The 23,640-nt window shown below is 48.0% G+C and overlaps 1 protein-coding gene across 11 annotated transcripts in view; it reads left to right on the top strand.

Moving 5' to 3' along the window:
• Positions 1-23,640, top strand: part of ABLIM3 (actin binding LIM protein family member 3) — a 101,771-nt gene that overhangs the window by 39,736 nt on the left and 38,395 nt on the right. For 9 of the 11 annotated variants that reach the window (XR_012125246.1, XR_012125245.1, XR_012125244.1 and 6 more), the window contains 3 exons: positions 7,528-7,711; positions 9,623-9,735; positions 19,124-19,217. Coding sequence is in view for 1 of the 11 variants with exons in the window: in XM_073222003.1 (XP_073078104.1) it covers positions 7,528-7,711; positions 9,623-9,735; positions 15,332-15,458; positions 19,124-19,217 (518 nt within the window). In the remaining 10 variants the exon portion in view is untranslated. Of the gene's footprint in view, positions 1-7,527; positions 7,712-9,622; positions 9,736-15,331; positions 15,459-19,123; positions 19,218-23,640 lie in introns of all 11 variants that reach the window. The other 2 variants (XR_012125252.1, XM_073222003.1) reach the window with 1 other exon arrangement.

Raw genomic sequence — 23,640 nt, forward strand, 5'->3', positions numbered from 1 at the left:
ACACATGGAGAATATTCTGAGAAGGTTTGACATGTATCTAATCAGTGAGTGGGAGGACAGCATCTGAAGAAATAACAGCTGTGAATTTTCTAGTACTGTTGAAAGACACAAATCCTTGATTCAGGAAACATAATAAAAATCAGAAGAAAAAATGTAAAAGAAGTCTACCTACACACATCAGAGTGAAACTGCAGATCACCAAAGACTAAAAGACTATCTTACAAGTAGTCAGAGAATAGAGATCACCTGCATACAAATGGTAAATAGACTGACAGCTGAAATTTTAGTAGCAACACAGAAACCAGAAGACAGTGGAATAATACCTTTATGTACTAAAAGAAATAAGTGTAAATTAGGATTATGTATTCCACATAATTGTCTTTCAACAACAACACAGACACACAGATAACATCATGTTTAATAGTAAAAGACTGACTACCTCCCTGTAAGATCAAAAATGAGAAAAGGATGTCTTCTCTCACCACTGCTGTTCAACATTTTACTACAGGTCCATGTTAGGTCGTTTAGGGAAGGAAATTAATTAAAAGTCATCCAAATTGATAAAGAAGAAGTAAGACTATCTCTATTTACACATGACATGATACTGTATATAGAAAACCCCAAGAAATGCACTAAGAAACTGTTAGAACTAACAAATAAGTTAATCAGGGTATCAGGGTCTAAGATCCATATACCAAAATCAGTTGTATCACCATATATTTGCAATGAGCAATCTGAAAACAAATTGGAGAAAATGGTTCAATTTATAATGGCATCAAAAATAAAATATGTAGGAATAAATTCAACAAAAGTGTAAAATTTATACCATAAAAAGTACAAAATATTAAAAATCTAAGTAAATGAAGATATCCCACCTTTGTGGATCAGAAGTCTTAATGTTGTTAAGATGGCAATATTCTTGAGATCGCTGTACGTATGTAATGCTAGTTTAGTCAACTCAGGCTGCTGTACAAAGTGTCGTCAGCTGGGTGGCTTAAACAACAGAAGTTCATTTTCTCACAGTTCCGGAGGCTAGAAGGCCAAGATCAGTTCCTCTATGGCCAGGTTCTGGTAAGAGCTCTCTTCTGGCTTAGAGACAGCCCCACCTTCTCAGCGTGTCTCACCTGCCAGAGACTGAGAGAGATGGCACACTTGCTGGTGTGTCCTCTGACAAGGGCCCTCATCCTGTAATGAGGACCCCACCTCTGTGACCTCATCTAACCCCAACTAACTCCTAGAGGCCTTCTATTCAGATGCCATCACACTGGGGGTTAGGGTTTCAGCATATAATTTTGGGGGAAGACATTGTTCAGTTCATAGAAAATATAATCCCTATAAAATTCCAGCTGGGAGGTTATGAACAGACACTTCTCCAAAGAAGAAATTCAGATGGCCAACAGGCATATGAAAAGATGCTCCACATCGCTAATCATCAGGGAAATGCAGATTAAAATCACAGTGAGATATCACCTCACACCAGTTAGGATGGCCAACATAGAAAAGAGTAGGAACAACAAGTGCTGGCAAGGATGCGGAGAAAGGGGAACCCTCCTACCCTGCTGAGGGGAATGTGAACTAGTTCAACCATTGTGGAAAGCAATATGGAAGTTCCTCAAAAAACTCAAAATAGAAATACCATTTGACCCAGGAATTCCACTCCTAGGAATTTACCCTAAGAATGCAGCAGCCCAGTTTGAAAAAGACAGATGCACCCCTATGTTTATCGCAGCACTATAGCCAAGAAATGGAAGCAACCTAAGTGTCCATCATTAGATGAATGGATAAAGAAGATGTGGTACATACACACAATGGAATATTATTCAGCCATAGAAGAAAACAAATCCTACCATTTGCAACAACATGGATGGAGCTAGAGGGTATTATGCTCAGTGAAATAAGCCAGGTGGAGAAAAACAAGTACCAAATGATTTCACTCATCTGCGGAGTATAAGAACAAAACAAAAATTAAGGAACAAAACAGCAGCAGACTTGCAGAACCCAAGAATGGACTAACAGTTACCAAAGGGAAAGGGACTGGGAAGGATGGGTGGGAAGGGAGGGAGAAGGGGAATAAGGGGCATTACAATTAGCACACATAACATAGCGGGGGGCATGGGGAAGGCAGTACAGCACAGAGAAGACAAGTAGTGACTCTATAGTATCTTACTACGCTGATGGACAGCGACTGTAATGGGCTGTGTGGTGGGGACTTGATTATAGGGGGAATCTAGTAACCAGAGTGTTGCTCATGTGATTGTATATTAATGATACCAACATTAAAAAAAATGAAACATGCAAAATTCATTATAATTAACAACAACAACAACAAAAATTCCAGCTGGCTTCTTTGCAAAAATTGACAAGCTGGTTCTAAAATTCTTATGGAATTGGAAGGAATGTAGAATAGCCAAAGCAATCTTGAAAAAGAAGAACAAAGTTTGAGGGCTCAAACTTCCCACTTTCAAACCTTATTACAAAGCTACAATAAACAAGACAGTGCAGTAATAGCCCAAGCATAGACAGAGATCAATAGAATAGAATTGGCAGTACAGAAATAAACCCTTAGATTTATGGTCAGCTGCTTTTCAACAAGGCTACCAAGATAATTCAATAGGGAAAAAGATAGTCTTCAACTAGTGGTGCTCAGAAAACTGAACCTATATATGCAAAAGAAATGAAGCTTGATTCCTTTCTCATACCCAAAAACATTAACTCAAGTCAAAACCTAAACTTAAGAGCTAAAACTATAAAATGCTTAGGAGAATATATGGGGTTAAATCTTTGTGACCTTCAGTTAGGCAGAGCCTTCTTGGGTATGATACCAAAAGCACAGATGACAAAAGAAAAATAGGTGAGCTGGGCATCATCAAAATTCATAACTTTTATGCCTCAAAACATACCATGAAGAATGTAGAAAGTCAGCCCATGGAATGGGGGATAAAATTTGCAAATCATGTGTATGGTGAAGGACTTGTAGCTAGACTATCTATATACAGGATTCTTACAACTTAATAAAAAAAGTATAATTTCAAAATGGGCAAAAGATCTGAGTAGACCTTTCTCCAAAGAAGTTATACAAATATTCAATAAACACATGAGAAAATGCTCAACATCAGTAGCCATCAAAGAAATACAAATCAAGCCACAATGAGATACACTTCATACCCACTAGGATGGCTATAATAAAAAACAAATAATGCAAGTATTGTCAAGAATGTGGAGAAATTGAAGTCCTCATACATGACTGGTGGAAGTGCAAAATGTGTAGTTGCTTTGGAAACAATCTTGCAGTTCCTCTAGGGATTAAGGGTAGAGTTACCATATGACCCAACAATTCAAAATTTCATTCCTGGATATATGCTCAGAAGAAATGAAAACAAATGTCCACACAAAAACTTGTATATGAATGTTCTTGGCAGTATTCTTCATAAAGTCAAAAATTGAAAACAATTCAAATATCCATCAACCAATGAATGAATCAACAAAAGGTGGTACATCCATATGGTAGAATATTATTGAGCAATAGAAAAGAATGCAATACTGATACAGGCTCCATGTGGATGAATCTTGAAAACACAAATGGCCCATAAACATATCATAAATTTCTCAATTTCATTAATAATCAGGGAAGTAAATTCAAAAGCAAAATAAAATATCACTTCACATCCACCGTGTTGACTAATATAAGACGTGATCATCACAATACCGGGTAGTACACACATTACCCGGTATTGGTGATGATGAGCATCGGGGAATGTAAATGGGAGCAACTGGAAAACAGCGACGCATTGCCTCACAAATAATGTTCAAAGCAGCATTTCCGTAAAAGAAAAAAATCGCCAACAGCTCAAATGTTCTTCACCAGTGGAGTAAATCAATTGCAATGTAGGCAGATAATGGAATACAGCACAGCAGTAAAAATGAATGAAGTGCAGTTACAAGCATCAGCATAGATGAATCTCAAAAATATAATACTGAGAGAATGAAGCAAGCACAGAATGAATGAAGTATGATTCCATCAATATAAAGTTCAAAAACAGGCAAAACTAAAAAATATTTTGTTTGTGGATACAGCATAGGTGGTGAAACTATAATGAAAAGCAAGAGAATACACAATTTGAGACAATGTGGGCGGGGAATACTTTAGGGGGCTGCAAACAAATAGGCTTCCAAGGGGGAACATATTTTAATCTTCTTCTTTAAAGTATACATATGTACTTACTACATTTTCTGTATTATAATTTATTTCACAATTTAAATATTTAAAGTAATTAATTAGGTCACCCTCAGAGGCCCTTCTAACACTTTGCTTTTGAAATTCCACAAAATTCAGTCTCATTTGCAAAGTTGAAAATTGACAGAATTAGATGACAGACTCCTGGATCTGGAGTGTCCTGTTACCACATAGCCTCTCATTTTACAGATGGGGTTACAGATGGTGCAACAGTGCTCCAGAGAGGGGAGGAAACTTTTCCAGAATCACACAGCACCTGAATGGTAGAATCGGATCATGAACAAAGGCCCAGTAATTTGAGAAATAGCACATTTTCCACTGAAATATACTGCAGCTATGTTCAAGGCCTCCTTGTAGGCTTCATATTTACAGTGAGCATTCATTCAGATTTTCTCAAAGCAGTTCTAACAATATTCTGTCCCTTCATCAAACCCTATAATATGCTTTTAAAAAATTAACAGACTTTATCTTTTTGATTCACAGAATAATGACTGCCCCATGTGTATTATTTCCATCCATTCCATACTGCAAACCCTCTCCATGGCCTTTCCTGTTATTTGAATGTTGGGCTCTGTTCAGCCTCAAATATGTCTGTCCTGCTGGTCCAGCCTGCCTTCTATCCCTGTATTCCCCACTGTATTCCAGGAACCCCTGAGATTCTTATCAGCCTTTACATCCTTTCTACCAAAAGCTTCCTCCTTCAGCTCCTTGGAGGATATGGAGGAACTGATTGTTCCAGTTCTCTTCGGGCCTCTTGGTTTTCTCCACTGGGAGAGGCGGCTCTGGGGGTGGAGCTGGTAGGGGAAACAAAAGGGAGAGAAGAAGGGAAAAAACAGGAGCTGTTTCCAGTGAGGTCGTAGGCCGTGACCTAACTAATTCCACAGTCAGGAAGCCAGTCGATCTGCCGCGTGTACAGCCCAGCACAGCCTGTACTCTGGCCTCGCCTGCTCTCCAGACGCAGCATTGTTTGATATGATGGATTCTGATGAAGCCTAATGGACAATGAACCCTTCCCCATCAACTGCTACCACCCTGACCTCCTCTCTTAGGCCCTGCCTCACTGTGGGTGATCCGCAGGGGCCCCCAGCTCTACCTCACCCTGAGTCTAAAATGTTTAGGCACATGGTAAGCCCTGAACGAAGCTTTCCCTTTCCTAGACTCATAGGATGTCAGTGTCAGAAGAAAAGCTTGGGTCATTTCTTGTCCAGCTTCTTCATTTACCATGTAAGTGAACAGAGACCCCAGACAACAGAAGGCCAAGTTCATTGTCACCCATAGAGTTAGTGGCAGTGATGAGACCAGAGCCCAGGAGGTCTGACTACCAGACCACTATGCCTTCTGCTGTGCTGCATGTTCCCACTCAGGCTGGGAGGTCTGGGGCTGCCCTCTGCCTCACTCATGCTGGCCCTTTAAGCCTGCCTTTGGCCTGGAAGGTAAACAAACATGCGAAAAATGTCTGGCATTCACCTGGAAGTCCCTCTTATTTTTTAACCTGGCTGCTTTTGGGAAACAACCTTCCCTGTTACAGATGGGGTAATATTTACCTGGGGTGATATCACCTGGTCAGGCCAGGTCTTCACACTGACAGGTCTGGAAACTCTATCTCATTGGTGTCCCCACCAGCGAGAGCTTAAGGAAGTTGACTCATGCTAAGCAAGTCCTTGGGAAACCAGCATATAAAATTGGAGTGCTTGCTTATTAATACAAACAAGAGCTGTAACTCTCCACTGCATTTGCTCACAGTGCCCTAACCAGTGGCCTCCTGCCCCCAGGCAGTCTCTGCAGAAGGCTAGCTGTCCCCCAGTGTGTCGGTGTGGACGCAGAGCCAGGGAAGCTTGTCATAGGGCCTTAGTGGACTCCCCAGTGGCCTCCCTTTGATTGATGACCAGCTCCTTCGTGGCTGGCCCAGCCTTGATTTAGCTGGATCAACACACTCAGCAGCTCAAAGCCACTCCATCTCTCGGAAGAAACTAGGCCACTTTCTGCTCTGCCCGTTGTGCGTGGATTTCGTAACGTAGCTCCCGGAGGAAATCTCATTCCCACATTTCTGTGTCCTTTGGGAAAGAGGGGTCCCACATGCTTCAGTTGTCCAGACACCTATAATTATATTCACCTGCTCTTCTATTATCTGTCCTATATATCTTCACATTGCCCACAAGGATATCTCAAAAGACCTTATGAAAAACCTTAGAAAGTCATGGTGCCTCTCTAAAAAGCTATTGATGCAATTGATCTTTTTTGCAGCTGGGCAATGGGGAGTCATAATTTTTCTACTTCTGTATATGTCTGAGACTCTCCAAATAATTTCATGAAAGTGTTTGAAAACTATGGGGAAAGTCATCCTTGGCTTCTCAGTATTCCACAAAACCTAAACTTCTTAAACTGGACGTGGGCCCTGCCCCAACTGCCCTGTCAATATTTTCCTGTATTACTTTCCTCCACTCCCTAAACACACCACCTCAACCTCAGGCCCCCCTCCACAATTCCGAAACTTCTTGTCTCTGTGCTTTACCTCATTATGTCCCTTCAAAGCTCAGCTCAAGTGCTGCCTCCTCCAAGAAGCCTCCCCTGATCCTCCCCGCCCTGAGCAGTGCTCCCTTTTCCTCTGCACTCCCAACAGCACTTGCTGCCCACCTCAGCCCATGGCCTGTCACCAGTGATGTACATTCTATACGGTCTTCTTTCTGCTTACATTGTTAGCTCTTGAGGGTTCGGGGATTTGCTCTGTCATTCTTGCCCAGAAGCAGACCCACTCTTTATGGCCACAGCCAGGACAGGTTATAGTCTTCAGATCATCCTTTCCATTGCCATCCTCAGTTGTCTTCATCTAGCTCAGCCGAGCATATGGAAAGTGCAGGAAACTTTTAACTGAGTGATTCTTTGATCAAATGTATGGTACCATCAGTGCAGCATCGTGTGAGCTATGCGGCCTTAGACTTTTCATCCAGGTATTGAGAGGATTGTACACTATCAGCAGTCTCAGGTGTGAATCAGAGTCAGCTGGGAGGGTATTAAAATGCAGATGCCTTGGCCCCAGTTCCAGGGTATCTGGTTCAGCCCTAGCCCCAGCCCCTCTGCTTGTTGAGAAGGCTGCCAGATGATTCCGGTGCAAGCGGCCTTCCGGCCATACTTGAAGGAACCCTGGCCCCAAAGGCACACGAGGCCTGATGTGCCTCCATTCTCTGGCCACTCATGACCAAGTCAGACACCAGCGTTATCCCCAACAAAAACCTCGTGCTTGCAGGTGCTCCCTGGACTCAACCTGCCCTTGTTTCCCTCCTTGTTTTCCCAAGTGTGTGGCTGTGGCCTGGCCCAGTCGGGCTTCTTCTTCAAAAACCAGGAGTACATCTGCACCCAGGACTACCAGCAGCTCTATGGCACCCGCTGCGACAGCTGCCGGGACTTCATCACAGGCGAGGTCATCTCGGCCCTGGGCCGCACCTACCACCCTAAGTGCTTCGTGTGCAGCCTGTGCAGGTGAGGAGGAGCCAGCAGAGGCCAGGACCCTCTGCCCGAGCTGCCGGGCAAGGGAGGGAATGGCCTTTCCCGGGCAGTTCTGGGGCTCACAGGGCTTTATGCTGGACACGTGGATCTCTAGAATCTCCGCAGTGAAAGAACCTGACGAGCCCGTGGGTTTCAAGCCTTTAGCAGCTGAATCCACATTGTCAAATGTGATCTAATGGAAAAACACTACTTTTCCTTGCTATGAACACAGAAAAGGGATCTGAACCCTCATAGTCAGCCTCCCATTTCCCATCAAAAGTCCCCAGAGGAACCACCGAGTACCCTGGTCTCTCCACTCAGTTTGAAAACCCCAGATCTGGCCCAGGCTCCCACACCCTCAGCCTCACATGGTACAGTGGTCTGGACAGAACGTCCCCCCCGTGATCCTGGCAAGGGACCCCACTTCTGTAAGCCTCAGCTTCTTCATTAGTCAAACGAGCACTGAGGCCATTCTGACCTGATTGGGTTTTCAGGAAGATAAATGAGATGATAAATGCAAAGACCTTAGCTCAGGGGCTAGAGCACAACTGTGTCTGCTTTTATTATTCTTTTCATTAGCATAGTGATAATCATCCGGCCTCTCAGGACAAATGAATGATATGTGACAGAAGTCTCACCCCTTCCCTCCTGCCGAGCCCCAGCATCCCAATCCCTTGTTAACTTAGCAAATGTACATTAAGGGTCTGCTGTCTGCCAAGCACCCTATTAAAGAGATGAAAAAATAAAGAAAACCTCAACCCTGCCCACAAATATGTTAAAATTTAATCGGCTGCTCTGACTAAGTCATAAATAAAGCATGATTGACATATATATGCATTTTTTAAATTAGGAACTTATAGATTAATTATTTTCCCCATAAAATAACCACCTGTTAGTTACCAGTTAGAGCAACTAACCAATTAGTTTCTGATTGAGACTCATAACAATGCATAATGTAAAAAAATATAACCACCCAGTGGAATTCATTCATTCGTCTGTATCTTAAAACCTGGGCTCTGGATTCTGGAATCCAACACCCATTGCAGCTTAGCACAGGAGGGTCCACGTGTAGTGAAAGATATAAAGTGAGGTCTTTGTCATGCCCCACAGAGATGAGGTGCCTATCCGAGGTCACACCATGTGCTTCATCACGACTCAGTGCTGAGCCGTGATGAGGTTCCCACCCGGGAGGACCCCTGACTCTTCCTAGCACTCTGTGCATGTCCCACATTGCCGATGCACGAGGCAGGAGGGGCACCAGAAGCCTGTGTCGGGGGTCATGCTCAGAGTCTGTTTAGCATGTGTCTCAAACTGTGTACACAAAAGCAGATGAACAATGGGATCAACAGTGCCAGGATTCTGTATACGGTTTATATTTAGTTAGGGAGACAGGACCTGCATGAGCTTGAGACCTCTGAGCTGTGGGACTCCAACCAGGCAAATGCAGATGAGGAGAGGGTACTGGTGGACTTCTGAACTTCCTGGATAGTGAAAGGAAGACATTTTGGTAATTTTGGGAGTTGCATGAGTTCTTCTTGACATACAGGGAAGAGATCGAGTTGGAATGGAAACAGTCCTAGGAAGAAGGAACAAGTTCAGGAGGACTTATTAACCTCTTTGTTCTACTTCATTCTACAGATGAGAAATGTAAGCTCAACCAAGTGTCATGATTTGCCCAGTGTTAAAACCACTTAAATGGTCAAGTGGGCCCCCTGGTCCAGTCCTGGCCCTCACTGAGTGGGTTAGTTAGCCTGGCCCTGTGAACAGCGCTTGAATTTGCCTGCTGCTCTGGAAGGCGAGCTGTGTGTGTTACCAAAGAGTGTTGAGCACCTGTTATCAGGCCACCAATAGACACAGAATACCTCAGGAAAGGAGTGTTGAATTTCTCCCTTACCCCCCTTACAGGAAGCCTTTCCCCATTGGAGACAAGGTGACCTTCAGTGGGAAGGAATGCGTGTGTCAGACGTGCTCCCAGTCCATGACCAGCAGTAAACCCATCAAGATCCGTGGACCAAGCCGTGAGTCCCCCCCACTGGGCATTGCCTTCCAGAGATCCTGTCCCAGCTCTGTTAACTGCTCCTACTAGCCTGGAGGGAAGAGGGGGAGGTTCCCACCCTGGAGGACTTCTGACGTATGACCCACTTGGCAGATGGCCCAGACTCACAAGCTTCCCTAAGCACAAATGCAGGGAAGACAGGCTGCCTGACTGTAGACAGTGACGGCCTGTGCCATGCACCAGCCACTCGGGTGCGGCTCTTCTGGGCTGAGCTGAGCTCCTGATCTTGTCTTCATCCCTCTGGATCCATGCTCCTAAGGGCACCACAACAGCAGAGTGAGAGTTTTGCCACGAGTGGTTTGCAATTTTTACAAACTCCATGAAAATAGAATGCACAGTCATGTCTTACAAAAGGAGAGGTACGGGAGCAAACCACAGGGCTGTGCCGGTGTCTGCGAGACTGTTTTCCGTGGGCAACCGCAGAACTGGTAAATATGCAGATTTCTAGGCCCACTTTGGACTTCTAGGAATGGAACCTAGAAATCTACGTTCTTAATAAGCTTCCTGGCTGATTCGTTTGCTGGTCCTAGTATTGAGAACCACCATCTAGAAATGTGGGAAACACCTGCCACACCATAGTATATGTATTATTTTATCACCAAATCATAGATTTGTGGAAAACTACAGATCAAGAATGTACCTTGGGATAGTTATTTTAATCCATGGAATGTCCATTCCACTCAAGCCTGTGCCCTGGTAAGATGTCCGAGTCACCGTTCCCAGATACCCTTGTCAGGCTGCTGACCGTACATGCCTGCACGCAGAGCCCCGGCCCCCGGGCCTCAGTGAACCACGCTAGGCTCTAGTGTTCTTCCCTGTTACACGACACTCTCAGTGCCTTGTCAGCAGAACCCATGAAAACCCATCAGCCTCCAGTCCTGCCTCACTGCACGGGCTGTAGGCCACCAGCAGAGTCAGCACGCTGAGGCCGCATCTGCCCAAGGGGCGTGAGCATGGAGCCCCGAGTCAGCAGGGCTCAGCAACCAGGGGCCGCAGAAAAGTCTGCCCGGCACACTGAGCTGGGGAGAAAGACAGTGGGGCCCCCCCTCACCTTCTCTCCATCCAGCCAGGCCGGGTCTGCTGGAGGCATGTACAGAGCACGTCCTCCAGGGTCCCTGGGGATGCTCAGGAACAGTTTGCGCCCTGAGCAGGTTTTCATCCCGAGGTGTCTGGGTGCAAGCACCGTTATCCTTCATGACTCCTTGAAAGCACCATGCGGAATGCCAGCAACGTGGGATGCTGGACTGCAGGGCCATGGCCCTGCAGCTGCTGCTGCTGAGGTGCCCAGAGACCAGCAGGATCACGCGTGAGGCAGTAGAGAGAGGCAAGCTGGGAGCAGGAGCTGCCAGCGTTCTGTATGGTGCAAAGCAGTTACGTGGCCTCCCTGAGGCTCAGCTTAGCCAGCTTTGCGGGAAGCACATGTGTTAGTATCCTGGAATCAGAATGACATATATCACAGTGTGTAAAATGCTGTCTAAATATAAAGTGAGGGATGTTGACGACTTGGAGCTTTAATCTAGAAAGCCCATCAAGGGAGGACAGAGAGTAAGATTCCTGAGAACATTTTACTTCTCAGCTTGTGTTGCGTGTTACTCTGTGCATCAGAGATCTCAGACCGGTGGGAGATTTCCTCAGCACATGAGCATGTCCTCAAAGAGAGGCTACTCTCTCTGCCAGCTGTGCAAACCCGAAGGTAGAGGAAAGTGAAGAAGAGTGAATGAGAAGTGAGTGAGCACATGCGAGTCTCCAGGGACAGTATTCAGGGCTATGGCTCTCTTGTTATGCATGAGGTAAAGGCATCAATTTGTGCATCTACAAGGCACATGTTCCGTAGAAAGGTTTTCCCCTGGAGGTGGTCCCAGTTCTTGAAGCAAATGACTAGAGGGGATATTGCAAAGTCTGCCGAGTTCCTAAATGATAGAGGAAACCAGACCCAGACTCAAGAGAGGGCTAAGATGAAGAACACATCACAGAAAGGGAGAGGAGGGGCAGGGGGTGGATTGTGATTCAGAGGAGTGTGATGTTCCTCCCTGGGGGCTAAAAAAGGGCATTCGGAAAAGCAAGAGCTGATCTACTCAAGAGAGATCAAGAAGAATACTCAGGAACTATCCGGAGAAAAGAATCATGTTCCTTTCCACAGGAAGGAGAAATGTTTCCTCACAGACCTCACTGAGAAGTGTCAGCAGTAGTCACAGCATCACCATCAGCACAACCACCACCGCCACCATCATCACCTAAAGGAAGCCAAGTGCCAGCAAAACAAACTGCAGTCACCGCCAGCCCCAGCACCATCACTGTCACTACCACAGTCGCCACCATCAGTGCCACCACCGCTGCCATCAGCATCACTGCCAGCACCACCATCATCACCACCATTATACAAAGGAAAGCAACTACTAACAAACCAAACTACCAGCACCACCGCCGTCAATACCAGCGTCACTACTGCTAATGCTGATTGACTGGTACTACTGCCAGACAAGGCGCTAAGTTTTCTGTATATAATATATCATTTAATCATCACATCTCTGTGAAGGAGATAAAATAATTGCTTTATAGATGAGAAAACTGAAACTCAAAGAGCATAAACGACTTGCCCAAAGTCACATAAATGCGAGTAATGGGACTGGGAAATGGGCTCAGGTGGTCTGACCCTGGAGCCTATTCCCCTAACACCCATACCAGAGACATGACTTGCTGATTGGGGATGGTCTTGTCTTCCTGAGTTAATTGCCTAAAACAAGGTGGGGAGCTTGCTCTGACTCACAAAAGACATTCATTTTTGCTGATCTAAGTGGAACATATAACATAGTCAAGAAAACTAAAAATGGTTGTCTGGGGTCGTTGGAGACATCAGTAGACTGCAGGATTTGGGAGGAACAGGTGGTGGCGTCGTGCTTTCTGCCAGCTGAAGGGTGTGATTTTGGAATAGGCAGGAACATATGAGGGGTGGGCAGCTGGCTCTGCTGAAATCTGAGACAGGGTGTAGTTCTCCTGACCCTGCTTATTACATCCGACTCATGGCTCCTGGTTGGGGTGCCTGAGGCTCCACTGGTGGTCAAGACTGGGAGGAGGAAGAGTGGGGGAAAAAGGTCCAAATAAACATAAAGCAGTGTGATGGAAAACTAACAGTAACACATGAAGAGAAAACCACATGGAGAAGGAGTCTCAGAATCCTCGGGAGAAATCAGCAGGCCTTCCCTACATCAGGAATATTGCTTCTGGCCTCAGATCAGAGATCAGATAATGTACAGAGTACGGGTTAAAAACACAAGAACATGAAACAGTAATGACAGCAACCACCTATTGGGCACATATGTGCCAAGCACTATGCTATGTCCTTACAGGCCTGATTTCAGTTTGTCTTCACCCCAGGAAGATACTCAGATAGGGAAGCGGGGGCTTAGCTGGGGTTCTCCCCTCAGCTAGCCTCTCTCACCACCCACCCCGACCTGTCAGTCCAGTCTCTACGCTGCAGCCGCACCTTTTCCTCCATTTTAACTTGAGGTGGTCGTTTCTTCTCAGATACATCACTGTAACTCAAAGAGATGGGATTCAATACTAGAATGTGTCCAGCTCTTCAAATCAGTTTTATTGCAAAGGTAGAGAATTGTGTTTTTGGCCTATGACTTATCTACCCCATGGAATCCACAAGTGAAACTGAGCAGGGGAAGGCCGTATCAAGCAAGGAAAATGGCAGTGTAGGGAGTGAAGGAAAAGAGAGAAGCTGTAGTTGTCTTTAAATATCTGAAGGAAATGTCATGTGAGAAGAGGTAGATTTTATGCTACCTGGTTGCATAAAATAGGGGGCATCACAAGGACTCAAGTCTTAGCTCCACATAAAGAAGGCAGTCATGATAGTCTTGTCTGTCCAAAGGCAAAGAAGACTTCCTCAAAAGGGGGTAAGCTGCCCACCCCTGGAGGCAGTTAAGCAGAGGATGGTGCCCAAGTGTCAAGAATGCTATGGATTCCTACATTGGGTGGGACTGTGACCAAATGCTTTGTGAACCCTGAACCCCTGTGGAATCATTTAAGCCTATCAGGGAGGCCCACAAAGTCCCGAATTCAGTATTTGTGGCATAGAAAGTAGACAAGACCCCCGACACCTCAGGTTTTCCTATGCTGAGAATGGGGAAGTTACTTTAGACACCTGCCTATAAAAGGGGAGGGACTACCTAGCCTTTCTAAACTATTATATTCTGAAGCCTGTTAGTATTGGGGTGGGTGTGAGATGGGGGCTTGGGGGTAGGCCAGTAGATTTATTCCAGGAGAAAAGGAAGAAAAAGAAAAAAATCCCAAATAATTCACCCAGCCCCATCTGACGGCCTGGGGCTTGACGCATTTTGCAATTGGAGATCTGTCCCCAGCCTTGCTTCCCAATGTCAGAAAGGCACCAAGCCAGCAGGAGGAGGCTACCATGGAGCTGCTTTATCCAAGCACTTCAGCAGGCGCAGACCCTCCCCACAGCCTACAGGGCACACCCCCTTTCCTAAACACACAGACACATCATCTTCTCCCTGAGGACTAGCTCCCAGCTGGATGTGAGGGCATCCAGCCAGCTTCTCCCAACTGCCCCAAAGCGTGCATCTGTATTGCAGTGCCAAGAAGGAGGCTTGTCCTCTGGTAAACTTTGCCCCATGACCCTTTCCTCCTCCAGAGTGAGCCATCCGGTTGGCTAGGCCTGAATTCCCAGCATCTCCCAAGTACCTTGGATGCTGGCTCCATTTCCTGCCGCTTCCCAGACACTGATTGAGCAACAGGCAGACGCCGGCCCTCCACCTCCTGTGGCCCTGGTGCACATTCCAGGGTGACAGGAATGGAGAGCGAGAGCACCTTTCTGGTTTGGGACAGTCTCAGCAGACTCATTAATCCTTGCTCCCCGGGGAGGCAAATGTTTAGTGCATAAGCATACCGGTGTAAATTCTAAGGTCTGCTCATGCTCAGTCAGCAAATATGCTTGGAGTTCCTTCTCTGTGCTGCCTGCATTCCTAATATGAGCACAGAGTAGGCACGAAAGCAGATTTAACAATGAAATACAGTCACAGCCTTTGCTATTGAGCATACAGCCCAAGGGTGGGAAAAACTAGACACTAAACATATCTGCTGGAGCAGCGTCTCAGACTTGGCTGAGCTAGAGACCTTGATAAAATTCGGTAGGTTGGGAGCCTCGTGACACCTACGTCTGCCAGCTGCCAGGTGACACTGATGCTGTGGGACCCCTTGGCCATGGAGAGGAGTGCAGCTGAGCTGCTTGGGGGCTGGCCAGGAACAGTGTGAGGTCTGCTTTGGATGAACAGTGCTCAGGAGGACAAGCAGGGAACTTTCTGGAGGAATCCTGGGAGTCTGTCTTTCTCCCTCTCACCAAGACCCCTTGTCAAAAGGACCGGACTCTGGTGCCCTTTTCTATCACTGGTAGAACTCTGATCAGGTGCCAGGGCCAGAGTGGGAGCAGCTGTGGAGAAACTGGTGCTCAGGGTGCAGTTTCCTTCGCTTGGGCACATGCTGGTGGCAGTCGGGGCCCCGGTGTTGTGCTCAGCAGCGTCCCCCTGTCTTTGCAGACTGCGCTGGGTGCAAGGAGGAGATCAAGCATGGTCAGTCACTCCTGGCGCTGGACAAGCAGTGGCACGTCAGCTGCTTCAAATGCCAGACCTGCAGTGTCGTCCTGACCGGGGAGTACATCAGCAAGTGGGTCTCTCCCTGTCCTCGCCCCAGCCTCCCGGCCACTGCATTCTACCAGGCCTGCCCTCTCCAGCCCTCACCTCAATCTCCAGTAGCACCACCCTTACTTCTATAATTTCTACCGGCTACCAGCTACTGGCTACTCTAGTTCGGCCACAGACAGCCTCAGGACCCCCTTGGGGTTACCTGGGCCTGAACTTTTTTCTCCCTTCTGCGTGTGCTTGTCCCCTCCCTCCCCTCTGGTCCTGGGTCCCACATGCCCCCCCAGAGGCAGCCTCATACCACCTCTTACTGCCTCTGGTCCCCCAGCACTGGCCCTCACAGTGCATTTGTTTCCTTCATACCAACTAATACCACTTGCATTTACATATTTGTCCATGATGACTTTATAATAATGATAATACAGCTACCATTGATTGAGTTTTTATCACATATATGGAACGCTCTAACTGCCTTGTATGGATCATTACATTAACCCCCCTAACAACACCCATGAGGCAATTTATCCCCACTTTAAGAGCTGTGGAAACTGAGGTTTGGGGGAGAAAGTAACTGCTCCAGTGACTACATTTAACGTGCGTCCTCACCAGGGTGGGGACTCGGTTTTATTCACTACTGCCTTTAGCATGGTGCCCGACCCATAGTTACTATAGTTGCTGAAAGAGTTTAACTAAGATGAGGGATGACGGACACATACCGTTTTCAGGAGAGAGTGGATGACCTGCTCAGCATGGCACTAACAGGCCTGCTTGCTGCAGGCCCTAGTCCACATTTACACACAAGTACCTAAAAGAAATCGTCACCACAGACCCTCACAGCTTTGACACTTTATCACCCCAAAAAAAGTTTCATTCTGTAAGACCTTTTCAATAATAAGTGACAAAAAAACTAGCTCAGACACACTGAAAAGCAAAAATGGAAATTTATTGATTCATAGAAATGGGAAAGCCAGAAGCATACTGGCTTCCGGCGTAGCTGAATTCAGGGTCTTGAAGATGTCAGCAGCATTTCAGAATGCCTCTCTCTCAGCTCTACTTTCCTCTGTGTTAGAATCATTCTCAAGTGGGCCCTCCTCAAAGATGATCACAAGCAACTCCAGGCTGTCATTCTATCAGCCTAGCAAGCCTGGCAGAGAGAGAAGCTTCTTTCCCAAGAACTCCAGCCAAAGTCCCATAGCTTCCTCTCGTTTGTCCACCCTTGGGTCACACACTCATTCTGGACTAGCTCCTATCCGGGAGGATGTGAACCCTAGAGCCAGAGGGCAGCCCTGTGTGACCCACAGTAACTACAGTGGGAAGGGGGGGCTCCCAACAGAAAACCCGGGCGAGCTACTGCTACCAGCAGAAGAGGAGGTAGGTGCTCGCCAGCCAGTGCTGTCTGTCGGAGGTCAAGTGGAGGGCTGTGGATAGTCAGAGAAAGGAAGGGTCACTTCTAACCAGCAGGAAGTAGATCTGGAATCTGGGCGCTTCATTGGAAGATGGTGGTATTTGAGCTGGACCAGGCAAAGCGGGGGTAAGATTTGAAAATGCAAAGGAAGGAAGCTTCTAGGCAGAATGCCCAGGCTAGGACAGGGCAGAGAGGCGCCGGCACATCCATCCTGCTTACTGGAGAGCAGGCATGGGCGCAGCTGACGAGGGTCCAAGGCTCATGTGCAGAGGTGAGCCGCGGTCACATCACTGACAGATTTGAGTGCCATGTTAGTAGGAGTTGGGTATTCCTCTCTGTGCCTGCCAAGTAAGGAGTGCCCGAGGGAGTCGCCAGCCAGGACTCCTTGAGTCTGTAAGCCTAACTCAGAATTCTCTGGGGGAGTTAGATTTGCTCGGAGTGCCTCGCAAGGAGGCCCAGCCCAGACTGCCCACCACACCTTTGGCCTCTGCAGCCTGGCTCCAGGCTCTTCCTCTGCCTGCTGGCAGGGTGGCAGGAGCATAGAGGCACTGGCTCTGGCATCGATGCCCGGGTTGGACGCCCAGCCTGCATGACCTTGGCAAGGGACTTCTCTGAGTCTCAGTTTCCTCATTTCTAAAAATGGAGAAAACCTACCTCATTGGGTTGTGTAAAAGCTCAGAGATCCATTCTTTAAACAAAATAAGTGCCTAGGAATATTTATTTCACCATCTGCCTCTTTTTAGAATCATGTATATTTCAGTTCTCTCAGCCTCACCAACCCAGGGGTCCAAATGAGGTGATATTGGCTTATATGCCCCAAGTCTGTGGCTCATTGTACCCTCCTCCTGACAAATGACTTACCCCCTGCAGAGTCACCCTCCCACACCTACGGAGTGCAGGAGGGCTGGGGGAGGCCTGTCTCATGGGCCTTCAGACAACAGTCTCACCCCAGATTTTGCTGGGCATTGGTCCCGCTGCTGCGTCTCCTTCAGAGAAACACTGACTGCCCTGCTGCTGGGGTGGACGCCGAGCAATCCCAACATGGCAGCAACTGGGCGAGGGAACAGTGACGTGCCTGTCCTTTAGGCCTCCCTGTGTGTGAGTCCCATTACACTCAAAAGTGGGGAAATGTCCTCCTCTCCTCAAGGGTGTCATCAGTGCTTCACAGAAACATCATCAGATCTCGCCCTTGGAGCTGTGCAGGGCCCAGAGCTGGGCTGAGCTCTCTGACACCCCCAGCTGTCTCCACGCTGACCCTTGAGAGCTGAGCCCCAGGGCTTCCTCCTTAAGGGCCTCCCCCGACCCACAGTCATAGGGATTTGCTCAGCTGCCACACTGCCGAGTGCCCACTGCAGGCCAGGCACAGTGCTGAGCCCTGGGACACACTGGCGCCATGTCGTCTGACCCTGGGGGCCGCCCGTGTGAGAACCCAGACTTCCCAGGCTTGCACCCAGCTCTAGGTCCTCTGAGGTGGGCTTGCTCCTTGAAGGGGAAGCTGGTACTTCTGACCTCACAGGGCTGCCATAAAGACGGAATGAAATAATCTATGTAAAACACCATCAGGAGGGCCTGGCACACACCAAGCAGCACATGTCAGTGGCTGTTAGTAAGCGGCAGAGGACAGAATAATCAGCTAATCTTGTTGCTGCCCAGTAAGTGATAAGCACTAGGCAAAACTGAGCACATAGGAGGAGGTCAGGGTAGGTCATGCCACCTACTGATTCAGGGGCGCACTCGTGATTCTTTCACTACGGGTGAAACGTTTTATTAGAAGAGGCGCCCATAAGGGTGTACAAAAATTGATTACATTGATCACCTCCCAGAAGGGAAACCAGCTGGGGCTGGAAGGAGGGTGGAGGCTTCTCCATGCCCTTCGAATGCAACAAATGCAAATATTACCTATTGTAAATAAAATAAAACCTAATCAATCTTTTCAGAAAAGATTTAAAAGAGCCCTTTGGGTTAAAGGGAAGAGAGTGGCTCTAGAGAACGTGTAGGGAGGGGGAAGAAGGAGAGCGGGGAAGGGGCACCCACGGCCAGCAGCCCAGACCACTGGTTCCCAGAGACACCTGGGAAGTTTGTCAAGATGCAGATGCCTGGGCCCCTCCCAGGGAGTCTCTGATTCCCTAGATCTAAGGATTCTCTGGGGAGTTTGCATTGTTAATGAGCTCCCTGAGGTCTTCTCATCTTGGCCCAGCCACTGCGGGCTGCAGGTCCTAGAGCCCCCATGAGACACGCCATGGACTCCCCCCAACTTCCTCTTCTGTGTGGATTTCCTCTTGCAGGGACGGCGTTCCATACTGCGAGGCTGACTACCACTCCCAATTTGGCATTAAATGCGAGACTTGTGACCGATACATCAGCGGCAGGGTCTTGGAGGTGAGTGGGTTCATGTGACTGTGAAGATGTTTTAGCAGGATGGCCTACGACCCCAGAAAGTCACTGAGAAAGGAGATAGTCACCCCGTAGCCCTTCTTCTGCAGCCACCACCTCCCCTGCACCCTTTGCCCCAGCTCAGCCTGCTGCATGACTCCAGCCTTGGCTCTCTGGACACCCCCAAAGTGAGAAGCTGGGCAAAATTATTCCTGGCTCAGGAAGTGCTGGGTGCTGGGAATATCAGTTTCTTCTCCAGATTCAGATCCAGATAGATTACTGGAGAATGACAATTATGATTTTCTTCCTAATGCTACTGGAGGATGGAAACCTTTTTTTAATTTCTTAAGCACTTGGTAATGTGCTGATTTAAGGATGAGCTTGTCTAGCAGCTTGCTCCCTGAGCCCTTCTTTGGCTAGTCCATCGCCATGGCAACACTCTCGCCACCTCCCTCACAGCTCACTCCGCCAGGGACAGACAGCCAGCAGCACCCTGGCTGGGCCCCTGCCTAAGACCTTATCTGTTGGCCTTCCAGGACTTCCTACCCACACCCTGTAGGCCCAGGAAACTGTCTTCCTAGGCTTTGGGACCACCCACCTTGTTGAAATAGAAACAGGAAAGAGTTTGGTGCAAAGGAAAAACAATAGCCTAAGAGTAGAACAACTGGGCTGTAATATTAACTGCTAACTCATGCTCAGATACTGGGTGAGTATCTTCGCCTCTCGGCTTGTTTTCCCATCTGACTGGGGTACAGCAGACTGGGTCAGCTTTTGTGAGGAGAATCATTCTGACAAATCTGGCTAGTTGATCATATACCTGGAGTCTGCACTTTGCTGAGAATTCTACAGCCGCATCCAGGCTCAGCAGAGAGAGGGTAGCAACCAGGAAAGCACTTTCTGAGGAGTCCTTTGAAGCTGAGCCCTGAGGATGGGAAAGAGGCTGTCATGTGAAGAGCTAATGTAAGAATGACCTTGACCCATGCAGAGAACAGAGGGAAAGGCCAGTGTAACTGAAGTATATAATTTGGAGCTAGGAGATGATGGAGTGTATCACATATGGCATATCATATAGGGCTTTGTGGATCTGTTTGGGACTGTGGATTTTATAGTAAGTGCCATGGGAAGTCATTGGAGATTTTAAACCTAGGAGCAACATAAGGTTATGTTTTTAAAAATTGTAGGAAATCAAAGAGAATAAGAAAAATGCATAGAATTGATAAACTATTTAGCATTTCCAGGAAGCAGTTGGAGTGCAGTGTGGAGGATAAGCAATGAAACAGGAACCCAGGTAGGATGTTGGGCCCAGGTTCCCAAGGGCCTGACACCAGGGAGAGGAGTTTGAACGTGTGTGATTCACTGGGCCATAGGGGACCATGCAAGACCGAGCGGACGTGGCGTGCTTAGCGCTGCACCTCGGAGGGGATAGCATCATGTACACAGGCTCAGTGTGAAGGAGACACTGGGAGCAGGAGCCCAGTGAGGAGGCCGTGATCCCCCTGGGAGGCCTGAGTAGGGAGGCAACCACCCCATCTCCAAGGTCATGGGAGTCGGATCCCAATGCCTTGCATCTGTGGGACAACCTACGGACATGAGGACAGACGGAGAAGAGGCCGACAGTCGTGCCGAAGTGTCTAGCTTGGGTGAGAGGAAGGAGACGGCGGCGCCATCTGCAGAGCTGAGGGGGCAGGAGAAGAAGGTCATCCCGGCAGAAACTCCGCGAGTTCATTTTGGGACAGGTTGGAATTGAAGTTCCAGGGGAAAAAAAATCCAGGAAAGTCTCAAGAAGGCAGCCTGAAATGTAGAACAGAGTTCAGGAACAGAGCTCCGGCCTGGAGGGACCAATCTCAAAAAAATGCTAGGATGTGAATACCAGCACCGTGGAGGCCATCAGGACCTCAGGGAGAGACAGAGAGAGGAAGCGGGCCGGAGGCGGCCCTGGGCTGCTGGCGGGCTGAGGAGGTGCCGCAAAGAGCAAGACCAGTCGAGGGAGGAGCTTGGGTCCAGGGCTGGGGTGGCGCAGGAAGGGGCAGCTCCAGGGAAGAGGCGAGATCAGAGCGCTGGAGAGGTCCTGCAGGGCAGTCAGGGACTGTGTTGACTGAGAAAAAGCTGTGGGGTGTGTGGGAAGGTCACCTTCAGGAGAAGTTTGTGGAGTTTGCAGGAATGTTGGGGAGAGGTGTCCCCACTGTAGTGGGGGTAAAGGTGAGCAGGATGAGAGGTCATCACAGCAGGCTTTTCTTTCCAGAAGGTAAACCTTGGATCACACACAGAGCTGCAGACGGGAAGCTGCCCAGCATGTTAGAGCTGCTCTGAGATTGTGTCACCTGTGGATGTCTTTTCCTCGTATGTTACTTTCCTTCAGCATTGTGGGTGCCTCTTCCTCCTGGCTGCTGTTGGGAGAGGGTTTCTATTGAGTCCATTTCTACGAGGCTCCATTAGCATCATGGATGTATTGATTTTTTTTTCTTAGAGCCAGAAAAGACCTTTAGCAGTCAGCTGGTTGACCCTCCCCATTTCACAGATGAGAAAAGTGAGCCCAAGGCATGTGCTGCTTCTCCAGGGTCACACGCGGCATCTGGTAGGGACGGAGCCATAGCCTGGGAGTCCAGGCTCCTGCATTCCCTCATGGCTGCCTAGAGTGTGGGGCCACTCAGGGACAGACTTGGATTCCAGTTTTACTGCTTCTGTCTGTGAAACCTTAAGCCTGTCACTTTCTTGCAGTCTTAGTGTCTTTCTCTATCAATGGAGAATTCTACTGTTATTTAACTCTTGATGGATATGTTAGTGTGAAATAATAGAAAACATATATATTGGTCTCTGTCCCCAGTTCCTGGCACAGAGCTTCTAAAATCTTGGTAACTTTCTAAGTGATAAAAGAGGTAGGAGCGTTGTTCTATTATTTGATCTTTCACCCCAGTTCCTGACACAGCGCTCCTAAATCCCTTGGAATTTCCTGGGTGACAGGATATTCTGTACCCTTTATCATATCCTTTTATAATAAACTGGTAATTTAAGTGTTTCCTCAAGTCCTGTGAGCCGTTCTACCAAATCACTGAACGCAATTCAGGGGTTGTGGGAACCCCAATTTATAGCCAGTTGATCCCAAGTAAGGTGACATGACAACCTGGGACTGACAATCGACATCTGAAGAGGGGAAAGGGGGACAGTCTTGTGGGACTGAACCCTTAACTTGTGGGGTCTGGTGCTATCTCCAAGTAGGTAGTGTCAGAATTGAGTTAAATTGTAAGACACCAGCTGTGGTCCCAGAGAACTGCTTGGTGTGACGAAGACCCCCACACATCTGGTGTCACAAGTGCTATGAGTGTGTTAGTCGTTTGAGGGAGCAGAGGACACACACAGGAGTGTGTTCTCCTTTGCAGTTATTCAGGCCTTTTTTGGTGCAGAAACTATACTTAAGTGGGTCTGAACAAAAAGGGAAATTTATCAGCTCCCATAATACAAAGCCCAGGAGTAGGTCTGGCTTCAGGCATCGTTGGATCCAGCACCCAAACAAACGCACTGGGGGCGTCTCCACTTTCTTCTCTGTGGGCCATTATTCTCAGGAAGACTGTCCTGCATGAGGGGAAGTTGGACACCCCTAGCTTACATCCTATTAGCCAGCATCCCAAATGGAAGAAGAGTCTCTCTTCTCTGCTAGCTCACCGAACTTCCTGGGACCGGCTCTCACCAGATAATCTCCAGACCAAGAACCGTGACCACAGAGCTGGGGTGGCTTGTTGGTGGGGTGAGCCCTATGTAACCACAGGCACTGATGAGGGGCATATGTATGCCCACCCAGGGGAGGCCAGATGCTGTTTCTAGAAGGAGGGGGAAGGACGTTGGCCAGGCCAAAATAACAGTCACCCACTACAGCTCCCAGTGCATTTCTTGGTGCAGAGTTGACACTTAATTAAGTGCTGTTTCCCCTCCTCATTGCCTCCCCAGGCCGCCTGGCCACCCTTCCCTGTGATCAAGCTCAGCACACCAAGGGCCAGCGGCCCTCCTCCCTCCTCCTCAGTCTGTGTCCTCACCGAGGACAGCCCCAGGCCCTGTGTCCCAGGGCCACCTTTCCTAACCTCACTGTGGTCTCAGGCCCCAACAATAAGGCCCCATTTTTCTTCTCAACTTTCTTGAGTTAGGTCTGTTAACAGATGAGTGTCTCACCGTTCCTTGCTGACTCAGTGTCCGCCGGCGGGTGCCAGCTGCTCTGGCAGCCTCCCTGCCTCAGGTCGTTTTCAAGTCGTTGCTGAGATGGGTGCGTGGCCTCGTTCAGCTGGAGCGGGGCGGTAGGGCGGGACATGGGGGAAGACACCAAGCTTCAGTTTGCCAGGGTGCTATTGCCATTCTGGAAAACAGGTCTATAATTGAAATAATAAAGAGACACAAAGTAAGAAGAGGCTACTAATTAAACCGATTATCCTTTCAGGGTATG

This window comes from Manis javanica, chromosome 14 (assembly GCF_040802235.1).
Source record: "Manis javanica isolate MJ-LG chromosome 14, MJ_LKY, whole genome shotgun sequence".
Lineage (NCBI taxonomy): Eukaryota > Metazoa > Chordata > Mammalia > Pholidota > Manidae > Manis > Manis javanica.